Source organism: Lagenorhynchus albirostris, chromosome 13 (assembly GCF_949774975.1).
Source record: "Lagenorhynchus albirostris chromosome 13, mLagAlb1.1, whole genome shotgun sequence".
Lineage (NCBI taxonomy): Eukaryota > Metazoa > Chordata > Mammalia > Artiodactyla > Delphinidae > Lagenorhynchus > Lagenorhynchus albirostris.
Window position 1 is genome coordinate 53,182,104 of NC_083107.1, and position 16,858 is coordinate 53,198,961.

The window sequence follows — 16,858 nt, forward strand, 5'->3', positions numbered from 1 at the left end:
AAGTTTGAAATGTGTTCATCATAATTTTCATGTCTTTGGATAGAGAAACCAGCTTTTTCAGCTAGATTGCAAAACTGGTTTAAAGTATTCCCTCGGCGTGGGGCGAATACCATTGCTTTCCCCTAGAACGTTAAAAAGGAAATTCACACATTTTAAAACGGGAAGGCAACCAAACATAACAGACATTAGTCAAAGCATTTAATTGTACTGCTCTCAGGTAGAAAACTCATTTGTCTTTAGACGTCCACACAGCATGGGCATCCACAGTGAGAATAATTTCAAGGACAGATATACATCAAATAAGAAAAAAAAGTCATTTAAATGGTGAGTTGCTATGTTTTATCATTTTCAAACAATGCATGTAATAAACAACATGGAACTCAATGCTGGTTTTCTGTACAATACATACCTCTCTTGGGTCCACTGGTTTAAACCATCAACTAGATTTTAGAATAATGGGTCCAGGGCAGTGCCACCCACCTTGCGACTCCTTAGCAGCTGCCGACACATCTGCAACACAGCTCCAGAGCATGTGGCCACAGATGCCTGTAAATGTTAGTTTATTGTGCCCTGGAAATTCAGTACCAAGAAATCCTCCACAGAGATAAGTAACCACAATGCATTTCAGTTCTGCCACCAGCCTTTTCTGTGACCATGCTGCCAGAGACAGAGCTACAGGATCTTGATTTCCAACCTCATTGAATCCTTCATAAGGGTCATCATTATGGTAAAACAGTTCCTCAAAGTTATTCAAGTGATTACTTTTTTAAAAAAAAATAAATTTATTTATTTATTTATTTATGGCTGCATTTGGGTCTTCGTTGCTGCACGCGGGCTTTCTCTAGTTGCGGCGAGCGGAGGCTACTCTTCATTGCGGTGCGCAGGCTTCTCATTGCGAAGCACGCACTCTAGGCACGTGGTCTTCAGCAGTTGTGGCACGCGGGCTCAGTAGTTGTGGCTCACGGGCTCTAGAGTGCAGGCTCAGTAGTTGTGGCACACGGGCTTAGTTGCTCCGCGGCATGTGGGATCTTCCCGGACCAGGGCTCGAACCCGTGTCCCCTGCATTGGCAGGCAGATTCTTAACCACTGCACCACCAGAGAAGTCCCCTCAAGTGATTACTTTTCAAAGGAAGTGGTAAAATCAGGGCAATCCAGCTTTTCTAAATAAACTGCACAACCTTATCAGATTGTTGTAGTGGGGAGAGTGGGAGGACTTGAATAAAGTATATACTGGATTTCAGAAGACTCTCTGGCATGAAACTCTACAGCAACCATTTGCTAACTACTAGGTGCATGTGAGTTTTTCTTCTCCCTTGTAGATGTGCACAGAATGACTAAACTTCAGAATCTTCTTTTTCCTTTTATTTGTTTAAAAGATGACTGTATGCTTCTGTTAATTTCAGGGTTATACTTCACCTCTATGAAATAACACTTTAGGTTTTGAGGGAATCATGAAAATATATCCCTGTTTTTTTTTAATAAATGTATTTATTTAATTTATTTATGGCTGTGTTGGGTCTTCGTTGGCAGTGCACGGGCTTCTCATTGCGGTGGCTTCTCTTGTTGCGGAGCACGGGCTCTAGGCGCACGGGCTTCAATAGTTGTGGCTCATGGGCTCTAGAGTGCAGGCTCAGTAGTTGTGGCACACGGGCTTAGTTGCTCCACAGCATGTGGGATCTTCCCGGACCAGGGCTTGAACCCGTGTCCCCTCCATTGGCAGGCAGATTCTTAACCACTGTGCCACCAGGGAAGTCCCTATCCCAGTTTCTTTTGAAAATTGGTTTACCATTCATACCTGCCAACTGTCTATTGAGCATCTGGGACATGGCAGACATTGGGATAAGTGCTCTATATACATCCTCTCCTTTAGTCTTCAAACAACCCAACAAGGTAGAGATTCTCAGCTGCATGTTACAGAATGCTCAGAAAGGTTGAATCGCTGGCCAAGATGACACACCAGTAAATGACTGGAAACTGACCTGACTCCAATGCCAATGCTCTTTCCACTACACGACATTGCCTTCTTATTAGTAATAGTGATGACAATAATAAATAATAAAAGCTACCACTTTGCTAGGTGCTTCACAAGGCTTCCCTTTAATCCCCTCAACAGTTTTTGCAACAATGTTGTACGGTAGACGTTACATTTTACAGATGATTAAACACGCAGTGAAGGGTTTGAAGAAGAAGGAACCGTGTGGCAGGAAGGGGTCTGGACTTAAAGGGGATCTCCACCATAAAACACGGTGTCACCTCAGGAAAATCAGAAAAATAATGTCATAGAACTGCTGAACTAGAAGGGACCTTGGAGATGACGTGAGTCCAATCTCCTCATCTTTTCAGATAAGAAACTCAAGTTATCTTAGCTGACCCACTGAGTTTTCTCACCCATGAAGTGGGAAAAACAAAGCCTCCCTTGCCTTCCACCCCTGAGCCCGAGCAAGTTGTGAGGGTAAAACGAGGTATTGAACATGAAAATAATTTGAGAAACAAGTTTATATAGATGTAAGAAAGACTAGGAGCATCTGCACCACCTAACAGTGCTATAAAAATTCTATCAACTCCCTCTCCTTCTCTCTTCCCCTCATTTAGCTGCAAGAAAACACACTGATACACTGTCCTGGACATCAAGTGTGTTTTCATACTGTGTTTACATAGACATGTATACACTCAGGCACATAATTACAGCAGCACCAATCATGCCAGTGAACTTAAGGTTCTGTCAGCTTTTCCAATATTAACTGCTATTTTCAGGCGGTTTTCAAACTTAGCAGCAAAAATTCATTTTGATGTGAAACTAGATATAATACATGGTCTCAGCAGGGGAGCAGAAGTCTCCATAAAAAAAAAGAGGGAACACTAGTAGGTCATTCTAGTATTTTCTAAGAGCTGACTGCCGTTCTGGACTCTTGAATAATGGAAGTCATTTTATTTTAAAGTCGCCTGCAAATATTGTCTTACCATTACAATCAAAGAGTTGATTTTTAACAGCTATTATCTAAATTATATATCATAATGTTTACAGGACTAAGGGGTTGTGGTTGGGTTGATGTTTGCATTCATAAAACACATGCTGCGCTCACCCCAGCCCTCTGTTGGTTAGGGTGAGCTGTAAGGTGGCTGCAATTGAGCTCGTGTCTCAGTTTACCTGTCCTTCTGTACCCACCGCGCCTAAAACAGCCGCCCTTCCCCATCCCTCCCCACCCACTCTCCCCGCTCTAGTTGTGTCCTTAGCCCTCATCACCACTGGCACACATCATAACCTTGTTTGTTATTGTCCGTCTCCTCCAGGTAGAATGTATGCTCCATGACAATGGGATCTTCTAATGTTTTATTCACTGCATTTTCTCAGTGCCTAGCACAGAGTAGACGATCAACATTTGTCGAGAGAATAAACTAAATCTAGATATTGAATAATCTGAAAAACACAAGTCTCTGGGAATTCGAAGGCCACGTTCTATTGCTTATTCTTTGGAAAAGATTTTCTCCAAGAAGCTTTTACAGAGTCAGCGGCTATAATGGGATTTCAGAGGGCAGCTTTCTGTGCACAATACTGTCCCCACAAGAAAGAGAAAGAGCGAGCAGTAGTTTTAATCCTTAATTACTCAGTTATGAGTTTCAAAATGTTTTCTTTTTCATTTCGTTGAATGCAGACACCTTTGAGATGTGGATTAATATTTAGGAGGGACAATAGGACATCCTCCATTCATTCAGTAAGCATCCGCTGAGCCCTACTGAGTGCCAGCATCTGCCCCATAATGAACGGTTTTAGAAGCCCCCCATATCCCCAGTGGAGGAGGACACTTTGTCTGGTACAGTCAGAGGAATACATCTTACAATTTAGGCTGCAAAAATCAAAACAAGAAAAAGAATATAGATTTCAAATTAGCCCATCACTTTAGAAACATTATTTTCAATTTACCAAAGCACAACTTTCTAAGCATTCACAGTCACCGAATCATTTTAAACTCAGAATGAACACTCAATTGAATGTAAAATTTTGACTGATGAGCAGAAATTTGAGAGAATTCATTTATCCCTGGAGAGGAGAGAGGAGTAGTTCCACAAAACAACAATGATATTGTTTACATCGTAAGCTTAGTTGTTATTTTGCTAGACTAATCTATACTCATATATTAAAGGGTGTGCACGTCTGGAAAAAATAAGTCTTCTTCAGACTTATTTTACAAGTAATATGCTGTGCGTTTTTCATTTCCAGGCAATAAACTATTAAATACCAATTACATGTTTAAGCGTGTGTTTATTTTCTAACCATTTCTTTACCTGGTTTCTGAGATGCTGCCTTTGTCTGCTTTCTCCCTTACATTTCCCTCAGTCTCTCAGTCCCCGACCCTGGCTTCTTTTTTTCCACCTGTTCTTTCATTGTCAGTAGTCCCCAGGGCTCTGCCTACTTTTTCTTCATGTTTTATACAGTTCTAGGCGACTGTACTGAAGTCCTCAACTTCAGCTATCAATTATGCATCAAAAACTCCCAAGTACATAACTGCAGCATTCACCATTGTCCAGGGCCCACACCCAGATTTTCAGGTGCCTACTAGAGCTCTCCATGGGGATGTTCTGAAAGTATCTTTAACCCATTCTGCCTAAAATGGAACTCAATATCCTTGGCCCAAACCTCTACACTTCCCAGGGCACTACCCACAAACCCATCCACCCATCGCTCGCTCTCTCTCTCTCTCTCTCTCTCTCTCTCTCTCTCACACACACACACACACACACACACACACACACACACACAGCTGAATACCTATTAAGTATGCCAAACAATTCTATACCCTTCACCTTCAAAATGAAACTGGAAACCAGGAAATCGTGACATTGCCTTTTAAAACCCTTGTACCTTATTCTATCCCCAGGGAGGCACTCCAGAAATGTTTGTTAAAGGAACCTGTCAGTGAACACCCATTCAGTTCCCTCTTCTCCATCTTTAGGCCTTCACTAGCTCCTAACTGAACAATTCTAGGTAGAAGCTGGTCCACGGTAGACCCATGAAGAGCCTTGCTGCTTTCAAGTTCTTTCTTATTCCAAACCAGCTTTTATGTTGGCCGGAGTGATCTTTCTAGGACCCATAGCTCGAAAATGGCTCTCTATCTCCATTTCAGTGGCTCTCTATGACCCACATAATAAAGTCCCGTCTCTCCATCATCATGTTCTCAGCCTTTCTTAAAGTGGTACCCAAACTAACTCTTTTAACTTCATCCCTCACCCCTCCCCAACCCTAACCCCAAACCACACAGACACTCTCACACTCCAAGCAGAGCAAACTCCTGCAAACACAACATGCTTTTTCGTACTCTCCACCTGTGAGCACTGTCCCCTCCACCAGGGATGCTACTTTCTAGTCTCCTTCCTCTGAGGCTTAGAATGGCCTTCTTACTATTCAAGAACAAAGCCAAATACTGCTGCCTCTACGGAACCCTTCCTTAGGCAGTTAGTTACTCTTCGTGCTGTATTCCTAGTGCTTACCATATAGCATTATAATTCCAGGAGCTTGTGCATTAATCTGCCCTGGTAAACACTGAGATTCTCAAAGTGCTCATTATTCCTATTTATACCCCACAATCCCCAGCACAGTGCGAGGCTCAACAAATGTTTGTTGAATCAAGACGAGTTCAAATCTCGGAGCATCTCACGTTCTATAGAAGGTGTAAATTAGAAAAAAAAATCACACAACAAATAAAAACAGCACCAGGCCCTATATGATCAAGTGCTGGGCTGTTATAAGCCATTTTGCACTGTCCACTGTAATTTCATCTGTGTGTATGTTACATCTCCAGGACCACATTATAAATTCCTCAGGGGCAGAGACTCAGCACTGGATGAACAACTGGGTGGACTTCCAAGAAGAACTTCTAAGGGCTAGGCTCTTGTTCTGAGGGTCTTAAAAACCATCTGGGGACTCTCTATTCCTACACCTGGAGGGCCAGGTATGGTGGAACACAGGTCCTCACCAAGAACGGAGGAGGATTTGTTGGGCCTCTGACCCAGCAAGCAGACAGGAACCAAGGGTCCTTCAGCACCATCTCAGTTCATGCCACTGAACCCACACTCACAGGGCACTTCCCTGAGATAAGCAAAAACAGAGGTTTGTACAGATGGGTGCAGAGGTGCTAGATTTTTTAAAAGGCGAGGAAATATGTCAGTAAAAAGAAAGTGCTCTTCTCAAATGAGAGTCCATGATTTGCTTTTATAGCACGGCTGGCATGTAGTCAGGACTCCAGGAATTTGGCAGTCACTTAGGGCAGCTTCTACAGAAGGTTAAATGAATTCCACAGTGATAGCGAATTCTTGACAATGGTTAGCAGCTATAACAAGCTGGAGATCTGTCCATATTGCATCCCCATCCATCTCCGCATGGTCCTGAGTAAACTCACACTAACTGGCTTGGCTCCCCTCCTTCCACCCAAAGCCATTTCAGAGGAATATTAGTAGATGCCATTGGTTGCTTGTCACTTCTGGACTGAAATTCAACTTGTAGGCTTGTGTGGCTGTATTTTAAATTACATCTGGGTCCTCTGATATCAGACATGACTGTTGGTCTTTAAGGAACACAGCGATAGGGGGTTACCTGTCAGCAACAAGAAGCCACTCACCGGAGGGAAAAAGGTGCTGGAGGGGAGGGACATGTTGTTTCTTGGAATGAGTAAAATGTGCTGGTTTCATTCCTTTTTAAGATCTTTTCTTTTCTTCTTGTAAGTTTGCTAGAGAGTCCCTTGTAGCATTCTGGCAGGAGTCAGATGTTCTGACAGTGTCTCTCAACCAGTAAGTTGAGGAAAGTTTCCATCTGGGACAGGTAACAATCATTTCCTCCTGACATTTGGGGCTTCCTGTAACGACTTTCCAGGCATGGGTGCCCGTTTGCCCGAGCATCTAGGCTCAGCCCTGGGATCTGCTACTGTTCCTGGTCAAGCCAGGAGCCCACCCTGGTGGCTAAGCTCTCTCTGAGGGCCACCTCATCCACGACCCCCAATATAAGAGCTGAAAAGCAAGGGGAACCCTCCCCTCCCTCTACTTTGCTTCTGGATCCTCTGACTCCAGACAGCAGAGCTGCCTTAGCTAGAAATCAAGGAACCATACTCCCCAGTAATGGCAGAAGCCATTTCTTCCCAAGCTTGACACCTGAACCTTTGTGTTGCAATGGTTTCATTCTGGCCACTTAGTATAATTTCTCTCACCTTCCTCGGTAGGGTTATCTGTACTAAAAAGTGTCATCTTCATCCAGGTAGACAATCCCCCGGACCTCTGCAGAGCCTGCAGCAGGTATGCAGGACACGGGTGCAGGGAACTGCAGCAGGCCCTGCAGGTGCAGGGAACTGCAGCAGGCCCTGTGTAGATATCGTCCAAGTCCAGGTCGAGAAAAAAAATATTCCCCTCCTGCCAACCACTTCTCTGAAAACAGTTTTTGTGAAGAGCCCCCTATATTCTATACTCATCACAGCTGGAAAGTCTCCCTAATTCTTCAAGGTAATAAGAGTGAACACATATTCATTCAGAGTCAATCATGTGCTAAAGCTTTCCAATGCACTGGCTTGTTTACTCCCCATTTTACAGATGAGAAACGGAGGCTCCGAGAGATGAATCCAGTAAGTGGCTAGGTAGTGAGAACGACAAGTTTTGTATGCAGGTATTTCTGACTCCACCCACTGATACTTTGCCTTCAGAAACTGGGCCCTCCTATGAATTCAAAGCATTTGGCCAAAGTGCAGTTTTTGCTGAGCACCCTGAGAACTTGTTTTGTCTCCATTGAGTCTGCTGAGCCCTGAATTACCAAGAACTCAGGATCCACCTGTGCACCTGCCCAGGTTGTTTCTCTGTGGGCCTCTCATGGCACCTTTAGCCTCTGGGCCACAAAAGCATGGAGGAGTGGTCTAGGCTCAAGAAAACATTACAGCATCTCAAATTGTAATAGACTAAAACCTTTAGTGTTATCTTAGTCTTGGACTGTGACTCCCACACACAGACACTCATCAGGGGGAGGTCCTTTGGAAGCAGGACAACAGCCCCGGGAGCTAAGAAGGAGAAGAGTGCAGTTATCCGCTGGGTGCCCCCGAGCTCTGGGAACCCTTCCAGCCCACTGGCATGGGATAGAGAGCTGCTGCTCTTCCCTGCTGAGTCCAGGTGACCCTTCCTGAGTCCGTCTGGGTGGGGGCCCAGGGAGTGCAAACGCCCTGCCTCCCCAGACCTCCCAATGGGGATGGGACCCCTGGGTGGGAACTTCAGTATGTCCATGTGCCATCCACAACTGGGATTCCCCCGGTAGGGTGGACCCCTGACCCCTTAGACTAGAACACCCCGCAGTCTGAGCAGGCCTGCAGGACAGGAGGGGCCTAAGCGAGGTCCCCTCCATTTCTAATGCTGCATTTTGATGCGGGCCCCTCTGATTTGGCCTCCCCACTCCTCACAGAGCATGAGTAAGTACTGCCCACTCCAGGGCCCTGCCTCATCCTTCTCCGAGTTAAGGGTGAGTATCAGCTGTCAGTAGGAGCACTGCTGTCCTCAGAGGAGGCCGCTGTGTGGAGCCCCACTTCAGACTAGGGGGAGCATCGTTCAGAGTTTAACAGGGTGCAGGAGAGCTGCTAGACATTCCAGTTCAATCTCCATTTAGATCTATTCATAGCTTGGGCAGTTTTCTCTTGTAAATCGTTCTCATGATTTACGATAGATCCTATGTAAATCATGCAAATCTGCTGCAAAATGGAGTATTTGTCACAAATAGGCTTTGAAGGGGTGTTGGTGATGAGTGAAGTACTGTTTGTGCGCTGTGAGATCCAGGAGTCCTTGAAATTGGGTTTACGTATGATAGTATTCCTAGAAGCCTTTACGTCCAAGAATCTCCGTCCCCTCTCTGAAAATCTTGATCTTGCAAATGCTCATGAGAACCACCTAAGGCTAATAGGGGGATGAAGAGGCCCCCAATTCCTTCTGCCCTCACCTTGGGCTGCTCACTCAACCACGACAGCTGCCATTAATATCTTGGTGCGTGCCCCTTCCTTGCCTCCAGACCTATTACCCACCTCAGAGGGAATTGAGAAGGCCAATTTAATTGAATTGATTACCACTTACAAAGCTGTGGTTACTCCTCTGAGAGGGCTATTTAAAGTTTCTGAGGTATATAGAGATAACAAAATAGAAAGCAACAGTGTAAGGCAAAGGATGATTATCAAATTGCTCTGGGAACCTTCAATGTGAAAAAGATATAAAAGAAAGATTGAAAGGTATTAGTCTATAAGTCTCACTGAGGTCAGAAGACTAGAGCAAACCTTTTTTAAAAGAAGAGATAAAACTTTAGAAAATACTTCACACACACATACACAGTATAGTCCTTTCTCAGATAAATGTGAGTTCCTGTCTTAGACTACTTTAACATTGTTAACCTATTTTAAATCCCTATGGAACAGCAAGAGTCTTACATAGTTATAAGATTTTTTTTTTAATGCATGTGCTTTAAACTTGTTTTCTTACTTTAAGTAGATATATATTAACTCTCTGTTTAGGCTGCAGGACCTCCTAGCTTAGTATAACAGCCCCCAAAAATAAGAGTGGATAAAAACTCTGTAATTTACTCTCAGGCATAAATGGATATATAAATGTAAAAATGTGCACAATAGTTTATGCCATGCTTGGCTTCATTGTGACCTAATGTTTATAATATGTAAATAATGGCTTCCTTTTAAAGCAAAGAACAGATTAATATACAGATTCATCTGAAGCCCCTTTATTGAATATAAACAGAAATAAAAAGAAAAATGCTGTTTTGCAATAAATACCCAATGACAAAGGTAACCATTGAAGGGATTTAAAATGACAGAAGTCAACAGAAAACTTTCAATATCATACTTCTACTTTAATATGAAGATATTGTTATCAAAGGACAAGACTCAAGAAATTCTTTGATAAAAATCATCTCACACTATCTTTGAAGTGGTTTCATTTATTTTACTACCCACTGTGTTCCTTATCAGAAGGCCAAGGGTAAGAAGTTCCCTAGTTATGATTAGGAAAGAATCTGATAGATCAGAAGACCCAATTGAAGTTGGACATAATAAGTATTAAAGTATTACATGACATTAATCCTGCCATTCCATTACTCTCTCCATCTTTGTGCACAGACTAATTATTCTGAAGCCAGTGTTCAGGAGAAAATAGAAACATACTTACCCTGGGCTGGAGTAATCTCTTTATTGCATCAACAAGGCTGGCTCTGTACTGGTCCAGAAACAGGCTGACATTGAGAAGAGAACAGAATCCAGATTAAACTGGGTTTTCAAGTCTAATGATACTAATGGAGATCAAGACTAATTACACATGTTTACTCAACACTAAAAAAGAGAAATGTTTCCTTCCATTCAAGTGTCTCACTGGAATAAACAAAAGATACTGTGGTCAGTGTTATCCAACCAAAGTCAAGTCATCAACATGCGATGGGCCACGATTCAACACGACTGGCCATGTGTTAGTGTGAAAGGGACAATTTTTAAGCTGCTGTTTTGGGGAAATCATCTGGTGGAGATGAAGCTCTCCCCACACTTGTCTGTAGACCTGTGCCCTCTGCCCACTGAGGGTGCTGTGAGGCCACCCTCCAAAAACAAACCACCGGCCCTATTACACACCAACCACAAAACAGCTCTCAGGTGGTGATAGTTTTTAGTGACTAGCAACAGCACTGAGGTTAGAGCCAACAAGTGACCTAGGAGTAAACAAAGACCAGGTTTAGGCAGTGTGTCCCAGAGACCATGGCAACTCTGGATTTTCCCCCTTGATCTCCATGTTGATTTTTTTCCAGTTCATGTGATTTTTCATTTTTCTTTTCTGGTTTGAGAATTTCTCTTGTTGGTCTGTCACCTCTTTGGCTGGATCAGTCTGACCCTGTCTTCGCCAGGCCTTATCTTGGAAGTTTAGGACAGAGTTTCCTTATCCAGGACTTGCAGGCTAGAACACTGGATGGACTTGTGCATCAGCTATCCCATGAGGGGCCTAAGCAAAGCCTCTACTCCCATTTCGAATGCTGTAGTTTGGTGTGGGTCCCTCTGATTTGGCCTCCCGCTCCCCAAACAGCATGGCTAATTACCACCTACTCTGGGGCCCTGCGTCGTCCTCCTCCGAGCTAAGGATGAGTATCAGCTGTCAGTAGGAGCACTGCTGGTGGAGCCACGCTTCAGACAAGGGGAGAGCATAGTTCAGGGTTTCCTAGGCTCTGCCTCTGACCTTTCTGCTATGTGACCTTGGGCAAGTCACTTCATCTGAGGCCTCAGTTTTCCTGTCAATGAGGGCCCACCTCTGTGGCTGCGGTGGGCATCAAATGAATGATATATGTCGGTTGATGAATATTTGTTGATGACCTGCTGCATACTAGGGGCTGTTTCAGGCCTTGGAGATAAACTGTGAATAAGACGAAGTTCCCATCCTCAAGGAGCTTCCAGTCTGTATTCATTTCTGCGTCACTAGGTCTGGCCCAGCACAGAGAGGAGGCTCAATGAAGAGTTACTTACTGCCTAACTGGCAGATCAACACAGTCTGAAATGCAGGAGCTTACGCAGGGTGGGTTTCAATGCCTCTAAAACAGGCTGTATGCACTCCTTCACTGGTCTTGCTAGGGAGGAATCAGCATTTAGGTAGGATGTTTCACCAGACCAGGTTCTCTCCTAAGTCTCTCACTTAAGAGGAGTGGGGAGAGCGGCTTTTTGTAGTTCTCAGTGCTTGGGTTTCACCATGACATGCTCAGTGGAAGTTTCTTCTATAAAGTTCTGCTTTGAGCAATGGAAAAAGAATCCTCTTAAGGTGAGCTAGAAGTGATCTCTAGAAGGGGAAACTATCCATCAGGATAATCAGGATAACCTGATTATTACCCATGGGAAAATTTCTTATTGCTCCAGAAAACTATGCACTTAAATCTTAGAGCACAAAATGTGTCTAATTCGAATGCTACAAAAATTTGCCTTTTAGCCATATTAATCAGTGGTTAATAACCAGTAAGGATCGATAAGAAAGGAATCGAATTGTATTTAAGTGTTTTGAAATTTTCTCTTCAGGACTATATACCTTATTGTTTAGTGAGGTGATACTATCTTAAATGTTAATAATTAAGCATTTTATTTTATTTTTTTTAAAGAAGACTACCACTGTGAGAAAACACCTCTGTCAGTTACTTGGGTCTACAGGAGAGCTGGCTGGTTGGGATACACAGCACCAGGCAAAACACCATTCTCAATCTATACCTGTGCATCCTAAGAGCTGGTAAGATTGTTAGAGATAATAATCAACAACTTAAAAGCTGAGCTCAAAACATAACCTTATAAGGGGAGCGGGAAATAAATTAGGAGTTTGGGATTAACATATACACACTGCTACATAAAAAAATTGATAAACAATAAGGACCTACTATATAGCATAGGGAACTATACTCAACATCTTATAATAACCTATAATGGAAAAGAATCTGAAAAAAAAAATATATGTATATATAAATAACTGAATCACTTTGCTGTACCCTCGAAACTAACACAACATTGTAAATTAACTATACTTCAATTAAAAAAGCATAACCTAATATAGTACTATTTCTACTTAATGTTGGCAATGGTGACAAAAATGTTAACCTCACAGCTCACTAGAAAATACAGCTTAACACAGAGCACACATTCAAAACACAGTTATTTGAAAGCTAATGCTGTCTAACTCCATCACTGCAAGTCAAATTTCCCAAAAGTAATTTTTGTAGTTCTCTAATAGGTCTTTATTCCAAGCAAGCTCACCTTTCTACTTAGCTCTGGTGCAGAATTTATAACGCTTAGTAGGATACATCCTATCAGCAATTTCAACGTGCTTTAGTGGGAGTGATATATAATCTCCTGAAAACTCACCCCTTAAATAAGTCCTAATGGGCTCAGAGAACAGCAGTAGCTTAAGTGGATCTATTAAAAAAGGCTGAGTGGGTCAGTGATTGGGATGAAGATACCATTTCAACTCTCCCTTCAGTTACTGATCAGAATACATCGACAGTCGGCCTAGTTTGGCCATCAAACACACACACACACACACACACACACACACACACACACACGCACACACCCCTCTATATAATTCACTTGTGGAATCAACGCTTGCCTTGTTCCACTGATCTGAATCACAGATTATACGACAAAGGAAAGGTGCCAGGCCATTTTCATCGCCTCCCTTAGAATCAGTCAGGATTTTCTGCAGAGCACAGAGCAGCTCCAGCTCCTCTCATAGGGAAATTAATTAGTGCAGAGAACAAGGAGACATTTCTGTCAGCACCCACAGAGAGGAAGACCTCTATGTAATTTTCACGGTGAAATATGCTCAGTTACATTCACTGTTTTAGATTTAACTTTCGGCAGACGGAATGGCCTCTATCAGTCTTTAGCAACTGATTGCTGGGGGGCCATATTCTGATCTCGCTTGGTGCCATCCCTTAGGTACGAGATCTTCTCTGGGACTGAGTTTCCTCAGGTGTGAGGTAAGAGGGCTGACTACATTTTGGGTTAAAGGTCTTTTCAGGTGGAAAGGTCTGTGAGTTGTGATTTAGAACTACCTATGATCACAGCATCTGGAAGAAAACAAAGAAATCCTAGAGCCTATTTTGAGAAAAAAATTTTTTTCTTCACAAAACCCAAACATTTTGCATCATTTAAAGTAAACATGATAGAAAATAAAAACAATCCACTGTATATAGTTAGTATAAACATGCTGGGAGAGCAAGTGAAGTGATGTACCTTCCCCATTTCTTCCCAACGTCTCAGGCTGGAGGCATGCAGATGTGGTGCACACCGTCCTGCAGACCTAGCTCCGTGTGTCTGGCTAGGGGTGGCTTCAGACTTGCTTTCCAAGCCTTTAGAGAATCCAAATGTGCAGAAACTATTTTTTTTTAATTTATTTACAGAATCATTTTTATTTTTGCAGAGCTACAGTAAACTGGAAAGCCATCAAACACTGAATGGAAGTGTTCACTGGATAAAAAGCATCTTACTACCAGACTCTCAGAATATTGTGATTGAACAGGAGTCTGGAAAGGCAGGTTTAAAATTAACAAGCACTCGCTATTCTAAACTCAGCAAGGACCGGGCTGGATTGCATTCCAGCAGAAAGGAACTCTTATATTAAATTCAACATTAAACAAGTCAACCAAGGAATTTAATAGGAGGGTTTTTTTTCTATACCTGTGGTTAAATATTCTAATATTTTGATATTTGTCAACAGCATCCATTTGCAGGTATGACTGCACCTTGAGTTTTCCTTCTGTTTATTTCAAAGTTGACATTTTACAAGTTACTTAGGAACTGTTGAACCATGAAACTATATTTCATTGTCCAAAATGCTGAATGGTGAAATAACGACTAGCTTTCAGTGTGCCTCTTTATTCTATAATCTAGTTGAGCTCCTAAATTTAGATGTGAACCAAGAGACTGTCTCTTCTGGGAAATGAGTTATTTCCCCCATTGCCTACAGGTTTATGAATGTTTGAATGTAAATATATGAATATCTGAATGATTTAACAACATAAACATTTCGCTGCTCGTTGTAATCATGTGCATTTTACTTGAACCACAATGTGGGTTTGGAATAGGTTTGTGAATAGAGCTTGTTTTCATGTAAATGGGATCAAGCAGTACCACTGGTTAGCTATTCAGGGAAGCAGACAATGCCACCCTTGCTGGAAATGCTTCAGTAAGAATTTAATCCATGTACCTAATATTTGAACTCCAACTCTTGCTTCATATTCCTGTGGCCTAATCCAGATCTCATTGACTGACAAGGACTCAAGGATGGTGTGAGACTTAACGTGATCTATTTATGTGTGGCACCTATTTCTGGCACTGACTATTTCAGGTTTCATCTTGGAGGTAGTGTCTAAAGAGAGCTTTCTTTTCCTCCTCTGTGACATTCTTTAAAAAAAAAACATAGCAGCATGGTCTGCCTGCCTGCCTGCCTGCCCCTAGAAGCAGCATCCGTGCAATAACTCTGACAGAGAAACATCAATCCAACAGGACATAAAGAACACATGGAATCCTGGGCTTCCCTGCTATATGCACAACACGTATATTATGAACATCGTTGTACTTTCTAAGTTTCTGAACAGCTTACCCATCCCTGTGAATATGAAGACAGACCATTACCAAAGCATTTCTTTTGGAAATAGTATCAGCATCGCAGTGAGAGTGGCTTAATGTTTCACATTTACAAATGGGAAGTTATAAACAGGCTGACATTCAGGCACTGACAACACCGGAGGAAAAGAAAACTTAACAATTCATGCATAGAAAAGCCATTTATAAAATGAAACTTGGTGTATTTAGTTCATTTGAATACATAAATTCTCAATAGTGACTAGATGTGTATTTATGTATATGGTATGTGTGTGTACGTATAACATTGTATTATTATGTTATGTATTTGTAATGAAAGGCTTAACTGAATATGCATTATGTATATCAGTTGTACAGGATCCTGTTGTTGGCTAGGGAAAAAAGACTATTTTTCAAACATGTTGTGTGGCTATTTTTAACCTAACTGAGAACATTAATCAGAAAAGAGCTTAAATCTGACTTCCTCTGCTTCCCTGGTACAAATAGGATGACATGGTGTGAGTGTCATAACACAAGGTATGACAGAGCCAGGCTGTTTTGACATTTGTGCAAAGGACAAAATTAACTTTAAATCTCTTGGCCAGACCTGACTTCCCCACAGAATCAGAGCCCATCCATGTGCGACCCTCATCTAAACCTCCAAGATTCTACCCTTCTTCCCTCTTTCCGCTGCTCTCTGATCTGACTTTCATGCTTAATCTGATCTAATCCTGCCTGCATTATCTTCATCTGTGCAATGAAACCTGGAGAATCCTTTCTCATATTTGGTGAGGGACAGCATTTACTAAATTACTTGCTTAAATCATATGGTGAGGTTTTAGCTCCTTATTTTTGATTAGATGAGGGCTGTAATATTGAGACACAATATCAATGATTAGTCAAAAATCTGCTTCTCTCTTTTTTTGGAAAAAGGTTTTCTGAAACTGGGTGCAGAGAGACTAAAATGGCCATGAAAAACTAGAAAATCTCAACTAAGAATAGAAGAAAATATTTGTTTCCTTGACAAGTATTTTTCAGAAGAAAACAGAAAGCAAGTCTAATTTCATTGACTTAGGTGAAAGTTAGCCACTGAAAATCTTATTAAATAATAATTTAAAATAAAGACTTCCTGAAAACTTCATTGCATTCATTCAACTCTCGCATAAGGAAAGTGTTCTCTGGGTTATGGATCTTGTGTTTGGGTTTATCAGTATAATAGAACTTCTTTAGAATCTGAACTTGTGTTTTCAAATCCATAGTGTCATTTTAAAAATCATGATAAAACTACAAATAAGATTTTACCCTTAACAGGAAAAATACTTGTGAATTGTCAATGTTTCTCATATTATTATTCAATACACGAAGAAAATACATAAGATTAGTTGAAATCATTATTAAGGTTTGATACATATTTATCTTGTAACTTAGGATCAGACTTTCATTAACAATAAGTAGACTGGGCTAAAAGAGAAGACTAAATATCTAATGTAAATTATTTTTAAAAGGCAGGCATCTGACAGAGATTTTACTATTATTATTTGCATAACAATAAAATGTAATTTTACAATTCTTGTTTTATGTATAATTAAATATCATAATTGAAGACATTGAAAATATTAGATAGCAAACATACATTTTAAGAAAAGCTATTTCCCTAAAGATATTTCACAGATATGTTTATACGCTGGAGTGTATATGTGTGCAAACACACATACATATATATATTCCCTTATATCAATAGTCAGATCTCTCCT

General features: G+C 41.6%; 1 protein-coding gene across 2 annotated transcripts in view; it reads right to left on the reverse strand.

Moving 5' to 3' along the window:
• The window catches only part of CAMKMT (calmodulin-lysine N-methyltransferase), a 404,052-nt gene that overhangs the window by 10,794 nt on the left and 376,400 nt on the right, over window positions 1-16,858 (reverse strand). For both annotated transcript variants that reach the window (XM_060169393.1, XM_060169392.1), the window contains exons 9-10: window positions 10,180-10,243; window positions 1-122 (exon numbers count right to left, since the gene is read on the reverse strand). The exon at window positions 1-122 is cut by the window's left edge and continues 10 nt beyond it. In XM_060169393.1, coding sequence (XP_060025376.1) covers window positions 1-122; window positions 10,180-10,243 — 186 coding nt within the window. The remainder of the gene's footprint in view (window positions 123-10,179; window positions 10,244-16,858) is intronic.